This window comes from Vigna unguiculata, chromosome 2, assembly GCF_037176805.1.
Source record: "Vigna unguiculata cultivar grain cowpea cultivar isolate G323 ecotype 2 chromosome 2, ASM3717680v1, whole genome shotgun sequence".
Classification (NCBI taxonomy): Eukaryota; Viridiplantae; Streptophyta; class Magnoliopsida; order Fabales; family Fabaceae; genus Vigna; species Vigna unguiculata.
Window position 1 is genome coordinate 32,606,234 of NC_140793.1, and position 8,027 is coordinate 32,614,260.

At 31.7% G+C, this 8,027-nt stretch overlaps 1 protein-coding gene across 1 annotated transcript; it reads right to left on the reverse strand.

The window, feature by feature from the left end:
- Positions 1–3,339: 3,339 nt before the first annotated feature.
- On the reverse strand, positions 3,340–7,813 carry LOC114168247 (uncharacterized). Its single transcript, XM_028053001.2, has 6 exons — positions 7,499–7,813; positions 6,432–6,667; positions 6,098–6,356; positions 4,388–4,567; positions 4,158–4,313; positions 3,340–3,893 (listed from the first exon to the last, which is right to left on the reverse strand). Exons 1-6 carry the CDS (start codon positions 7,526–7,528, stop codon positions 3,726–3,728), a joined length of 1,029 nt encoding a protein of 342 aa, XP_027908802.1. The 5' UTR covers positions 7,529–7,813; the 3' UTR covers positions 3,340–3,725.
- Positions 7,814–8,027: the final 214 nt, after the last annotated feature.

Genomic DNA, 8,027 nt, shown 5'->3' on the forward strand with positions numbered 1-8,027 from the left:
TAATTTTTTTTGAATTTAGTACTGTTTATGAAAATCTAACGATAATTATCAAATTAAATCACACCTACAAAAATAAAACCAAAAAAAAGTTAGAAAGATATTTCTTAAAAAAACAAGAATAAAAAAAAATAATTTAACCTTATTATGTACTTTCACAAACCTCCCCTTGAAAAAATATATAATTTTTTTCCATGGAAGCAGTGCGCCTGTGGTTTATCTTGGAATGGAATAAACGAAGGCATAAAAGTGGGCGTTATGGGTGAGTGCCAGTTATGTGGTGGTTATACACTTTTATACCCTTTTAATTTACATCACATGACTGCAAAAAGCTATTGTTCTTGGGCACTGAAGCCATTGTTGTTATGATTGTTGAGTTGAGATCATTAATATATAGAAAGGGACAAAAGCTGAAACATTGTACTTCAAACAATTATAATATAATTTGTGCAGTGCAGCTAAGGTGTGGTGTTTTGCTGTCAGCTCTGTTATCAATAAACAGTGAAATGGCAACTTGGAACCTTTCTCTCCTTCCTCTGCTTCACTTTTTATTACTTTCTAATTTTTAATACAACTCTCCTATGTATTTTTTTTCAAATTTATTATACACTAAAAAATGGCAATTTTTATTTTACTTTTAATCAACTAACTATAAATTCAAGTATCGTTAGAAAACTGTCGAATATATATCTTTTAAGAAATGTGTTTAAGTATAATTCACTTTCATAAAACTGATTTGTATAATTACGTTTATTTAAGAAAATTTGAGGTTAATTTAGTTTATAAAATTAATTTGTAAGATAAAATTTATAATTACTTATATATTATAATTTTTTTTATTTTTAGTTAAAGATTTTAAAATATGACTCTTGGTTCTAATATTATGTTAATTAAGAAATGCAAGAATGTATTTGATTGAGAAGATGAATTTGAGGGAGAGTTAATGAATAAATTTGAGTAGATTTAAATGAATTTAAGTGAATGAATTTTGATGGTTTCTTTTAAGGGATTTAGAGATAAAATAAGTGAAGGTAAAAGTAAAATTTATTTGTAAGTTATTTGATTGAAATCTCACTCACACAAAATCTCACTCTCATGCCTAGGGATATTATGGTAAACTATCAACCTCCAAATTCGCGTCTCATTCTCCTACAAATCCTTAGAAGCGAACATACTCAATCCTGCAAATCTGCATAGTAAATCCATTTGTGTGCATAAATTCGCGCAAGTGAACATACTGTACATTAAGATAACACCAAAAAACTATACTTAAAATGTGAGATTTGAATTTATTCCCTTTATCTAATTCAAATTTTTTAAATCAAAATGAAAAATAATAAAAATAGAAGCATTTGATTGTAATAATTAAAAATTAAATTTGGGTAACAAAATAATTGAGAAATTAAAAATACAATCTGTTTTTATAAGGCCAGATGGACCTTATGGAACCATTGTTTATCATATTTTTTTTACATAGTATCAAAGTAACCTTACAATTATTTTCAAACTCCACAACCTACTATTTTGGGAAAAACACTATTTTGGTGCAACTTTATTTTAAAATTATCAAAATGAATAAATTTAAAAAAAATTACAAAAAAGTCATGCCAACTTGACATAATTTCACTGTAAATAAGTCATGTCAAGGTAAGATAACTTTAATTCAAAACATTTTTAAAGTTGAAGTTGTTTCACCTTAACATAATTTTTACTGAAACTGAACTTAAGTTGGATTACCCTAATATGATTTCAATTTAAAATACATTAAAATAAAGTCATATCACATTAAGAACACTTCAACTCAAAAATATTCTGCACTAAAATTGTGTCACTTGACTTCAAATACACCTATAATTTTCTTCAAATATACTAATTTCTATAAAGAAAAATATTAAAAATCTTTTAATATAGAAAGTTATTTATATCTTTTTTATATATATATATATATATATATATATATATATATATTATATATATTATATATATATATATATTATATGACCGAAGAAAATTTATTTTATTTTGATGATTATTTGTCTATTTTTATGTTTATTGATATATTTTTTTTAATATTTGATGGTCACATCTATATAAAAAGCTTCCCTGTTGAATATATTTAGAGGAAGAAAAGTGGGACGTAAATTGATGGGCTTATTATTTAATTTCATGATTAATTACATTTTGGCACCCTGGTCATGGGTTCAATATATAATAAAACTGAATAGGTATATTCTTAATTTGGTTAATGAGTTTCAGTGACGGAGCAAATGACTTTTTGTGACAAAAACAATAACATGGTATTTGCAAATGTCAAAAGCAATGCTGATGTACATTTCAAAGCAACTTTTTCTTTCTTTCAAGTTGCTTTAAGAGCTATCTTCTTTATTCAAATCTATGAATTATAACTAGTTACTTTTGTTATTGTTTATTCGTGTTTCGGTTTTCTTTAATATATCATGAGCTAAATTAACTTTAGAAGAAATTAAAAAGGTAATTGAACCTTGATTTATAATGCACTGCTTACATTTATTATATTCACTTTCCAATTCTATAGAAACTCCGATGAAATAAAAGTTCAGAAAGCATATTTTCTTTCTATACCATTGTTTCACTTAAATTGAAAAAGGATTAATGTTAACTTTGTATCTAAATCATAATTAACTATATCTATAACAATATATAAAGAGATTCCTTCGTGCACATTTCATAATACCAATTTTTTTACCCCTTATAATATAATTATTTATTAAATTTTTTAAAATTAATGATTATTTTTATCTATTTTCTATAAAACTGTTTTTCTTTTTATATTCATCGACAATTAATTTCTCTATTAATTTCACTTTATTTTTAATAAGTATAAATTCATTTTATATATTAATTTAATAACATTACAATATTATCATTTATTAACATATTCTCATTCATATTTAAAAAATGAAATCCAGAATAAACCATAGTAGTAAGCATATGCCGACATATTTTCCAATGTCATTAGTGTCACTGTTCAATGAACTTTACCTATGCAACACGACATAGACAATTAGATTTTCTCAAAATTTTCCCATAAAAATGGTTTCACGTGAGGTCACTAAATATATGATGACATTCTTAACTCCAAAATTAGTTTGATTTTTCATCGGCAAACAAAGAACGTTACAAAAATACTAATTAGGGAATCTTAAATCACAACTTTACAATTTGCATTAACCTTTCTAGAATGAAAGAGAGTAAAACATAAGATAAATTTTGGACTGTCATGGTCCATAACGTGAGTGGAAAAGAACAGTGATACAAATTATATGATGCTCGTGACTTGGAGAAGCTAAAAGGCTAAGACAATTAATGGGATGCGAAATTGCCATTTCAGAGCGTTAAAATTAAACAACCAAACAAACAAATCACTAAACACAGGTTTGAACAAAACAATGATGATCTTTACTTAAATCAATTAGCTGACAGACATGTACATGTTTCACTGAACAAGGGGAAGGAAGAGAGAAACAAAAAAGAGTAGAAAGGAACAAGAAGCCATTCATTTCATCAACCTTGTTAGTAGATCACGAGGGGGTGGTGGGTGACCAAAAAAGGCATAGAACACTGAGGTAATGTTCCAAAACCAGAGCAAAACTTTTGAACCCTGAGGCTTTACTGGGGCAAAAGATGAGCGAAGTTGGTATGGTATTTACACCTTTCTCCAGCAGTCAGAATAGAAGAAGAGACTACGATTAATAGTCGGCTTCAAGAAAACTCTCGTAAACGGTTCCTTTCAGCGTTTTGTTAACGTCATCCCAGTTCTGAATGTGGTCTGACAATGGTCCTCTATGTATCTTAACATGACGGCTCGTTAACTCCATCTGTGGCAGTCCTAAGAACCCTTGAACATCTCTTAGTTTCTGCATCATGTAATGAAGAGTGAAAACTAGGAAGAAATTAATAATCCTGTTTTTGGTTGTGGAAAAAGAATTCAGAAGAAATAAGGTGAAAAAATTACAAACATGTCATTTTTGGTTCCTTGGTAGAGTAGAATAGAGAATTAAATGCAGTTATAATAGTTGATTATAATATCAATGGTTGAGACTCTGATAAAATGTATTATGTATACGTATAATTAACTATGAATTTGTCAGAATCTCAACAACTGATTTTTTGTAACTTACAGTGTGATTTCTCATAAGATCCTCATAGTACACAATCATATGCCGAGTGCTGTTGAAGTATTCTAAAGCTTTAGCAGATCTTATCTCCATATCCTTCAAGTCATCCAGCAAGGATGTAGAATTTATGATAGGCTTGTACTTTGAAAGAATATCCGCCTAAAAGAAACCAACTATGAGCCTCACTACATAACTATAACAAGAGAAATCAAATGAAAGATGGATGAAGAGACCTCTTCTGCAGAGTGTACATGAGCCTTGTGTGTTCCATTCAATAGCTTGGCATAACGATCATATGAATTGGCTAGCATTGATACCATCCTGCGTAGTAAGTTCCTCCGGAAAAGAAAAATAACAGAAACACGTCTACGATTGAAATACTCCGCTATTTCCTTATGGTGTTCCATCAATCCCTGCAAAATCCAGATTTCTCAGTTTTTTTATTACTTCAGAAGTCAGATCAAACATCAACATAAACTAGATGGAAGTAAACAGAGTCTGAGAGGGAAGGAGAAAAGCAGGAAAACAGATGATGTGAGGTAGACAGCATATGCCAAACCCCACAAATTTCATAGCCACAAGAAAATTCCAGTCCATAAATCCATCCTAAAGATGATTGCTTTCACATTTATGTTTACTGATCCTGAAGTAACAATAGAACTAGAAGTGCATTTTAAACACAAGATGACTCAAGGTCAAAGAAATATAAGTAAAGCAAAACAACAACGCAGAGGATCTTTGAATTTTAGACTCCTGATCCTCGAGGTCAAAGAAATATAAGTAAAGATACAACAAGAAAAAACTAGAATTCTTCACACCAAACATTCTTAATACTATTTCTTGGCATTACACAAATTCTTAAGAGCACTTAAGGAGGATAAATATGTAGAACTTAGTCTTGGGGAATCCGGAGATGTTACGATTCCGCTAAAAGCATCCGATGGTAATAACAACCAGAGATACTTGGATGGCATATTCTCATCTTTCTAAAAAATAGGGGGATAGGTCACCTGTATGACACTCCTTAAATAGTATACAAAATATTTTAAAAGCAAGTTTGCAGCGCAGGCATATAAGTAAAATCATTTTAACATTCAATGCCAGTAAGAACATTTGAAGAACAAGATGTTGTAGTCCTCATTCTTTTTGAACGCACTTTTGTTAATATTTTCATAAAGCCGATCAAGTATATGAATCCAAATTTAACTAAATTAACCAAATTTATGTAAAAATTAACCATCAGGATTTCATGAGTCCATTTAATCTCCTTTGGTAACACTTGTCACTGCTTAGATTGCAATCAAATGTAATACTTGCATTACAAATTTCACATTTCAGATTATACTCATGTGCAACTAGTAGCCCATTTCTACTCAATGCTCACACCTGGCAATATAAATGGCTGATTCCAGATACCAAGGGGGAAATCGTGATGAAGGTAAAATATCAAAAGGTTTTCTTTAACTCAAAGCCAGTAACATATATGACACAATGCAACTATGCTGCCTACTTAAAGAAATAGCACAAGTAGTGTTTTTCTTCTTGAAGCTTCTATAGCAAAACATAAGCTCAAGTGTACTTCAACAGACTCTAGGAGTTCAGTTTGCAACCAGTGAGTCGGTAAAATGTAACATATATTAGGATTGACATGTGATATTCTAGTAAGATTTAAGGTGAATCGGGAATTACTTTCAAACAGTTTTGTGAAAATTTCTAGACAATCATTCAGGCCAGAACACGTTCAACTGCAGAAAATAACACAACACTACAGCATAACCTCACACAATCCCTTGGCAGATAATCAGGCAAAGTTTACCGGCAGTCTCTTTAGCAGGAAAAAAAACGCCAAAACTTGCCCAAGCCATTAACTAGCATTAATATCAATAAATGTGTGGATCTGTTGACAACTGTAAATACTCAGAAAACTTAAAAAGTATGTATACCTGATTAAGCATCCACTTCAAGCCAGTTGCAGCAGAGCACTCGTTCTTCGAAGCACTATTGAACCAGTCCAAATTGTAAACTTTATCTAAAGTCTGCAAAATCGAAGACACATTTTTCCTTCTCTCTCTAACAGAAAATATCTCCCCATTCGAGCTTACATTGATGTGACTATTTAAGAGGGTCTCAAACCACCCACTACCTGATCTCTGATTGGACAATATGGCAAAGAACAGTACAGGATTATGAGCACACTCGTTCCTGGCAAACAACATGGCAATCAATGAGCACCTAATTAAAGCCAACTGATAAAGATTGACAGAAACTTCCCAATACCTGCTAAAGGATAAAGGTTTAGGATAATGTAGTAGGTGAGGAGTATTCATTAGCTTCAATCTACCATGAGAATGGTTGTCAATGACTTTAAAATCCACAAATGTAGTCCTAGCTTGTGTGCTTATCTGCTTTAGACATGCAGAGAAGATAAAAACGCCACAAACCATCGAAAACATCACAACTGCTGTCCTTAACAACAACGGTGATCTCTTTGGAGGCTTCATAACGAGAATTTCCTGCAACCACATACGCGGAGAAAGTTACTAATATGCAAATAACGACAACTTTCATTGCTAGGAAAGACGTCAAGTAGGTAAATTGATGGAGCCTTCCCCTTTACTCAAAATCCCAGAAGAACATAAATGGAAAAGAACACACTGGATATTCTCAAAATGGTGCCCAGTCCAGTACCATCAAGACGTAATTTTTCCAAAAAACAATAAGATATTATTCTTGGCTTTGTTAGGATAATAGTAATTAAAAGAAAATAACCAAAAACATATCAAAAATAAAAACTTTAGAGGCATAAAGCATTAGTCTCTGTTACGCATGAAGCAAAAAAAATCCAGTAAGGCAAGTCCCTGACACAACACAACAGATGCACGCATTTGCTAATAATTAATAAACATACACGTTAAAGTATAACGAGCACCCAAATCCAGATAATAACTCAGAAACGTACAAAGGAGCTTAAAGTGTTCTTCTTTTCTTTTAGTGCTAAAGTGTTCCACTTTAAACCCATATATCAGTGTTAATTATTCTTTACCCGAATTTAAACCACTCTTTCTATGAACACGCGTGACTATTTCATCTTCCCTCGTAATAACATACTCCCAGAGTGCCAAAATCAGAGGATAAAGTACCAGAAACCACTCTAAATGGACTTTTTGAACAGAGAGAAACCCCCAAAATGGTAGAAAGTTGAAATGTTTAAGCAAAATAGTACATAGAGAAGCGAGTTAGAAGAATTGGCAAACAAGGGAAGCAATAGAAGCAACACATTGTGCAAAAAGGTCATCTGGGTTTTACAGTAGAAAGGAGCAAATAAGGAACTAGAGAGCAAGTACCTTGTAGAACAAACACATGTCTTCTACCATTGTAGTTCAGGAGATAGAGAGAGAGAAGAAGAAGAAGAAGAAGAAAGTGTGTGAGTGAGAAGTGAGAGAAAGGGGTCAGCTTTGGAGCTTGATTGCCTGAGAGAGGAAACCCAAATGGCATTCAAAGCCCTAAAGCCAACCCAACCCAATTCAGACGACGAGAACAACACCACCACCAACAAGGTGCCCTTCTTCACGATTCCCTATGCTTGCTGTCTTGTTTCTTCTCTCTCAAAATCAAAATACTTTTTAATTTATTAATGTTCTTCTTCGTTCTTTCTTTTCCTTTCTTTTCTTTTCTTTTCTTTCGCTAATCTTATTATCATGACAATGGCGATGATTAGTATAATTAAGAAGTTAAAATAGCAGTAACAAATTTAGCGTGCGTAACGGTGGTTTGGTAGGTGGGTAGTGGCCCACACGCGACTGCAAGAGGCGTGTGAATGATGGAGAAAACGAGAAAAAGGAAGAAAGCACTCTTTTCTCTGTTTCTGTATAA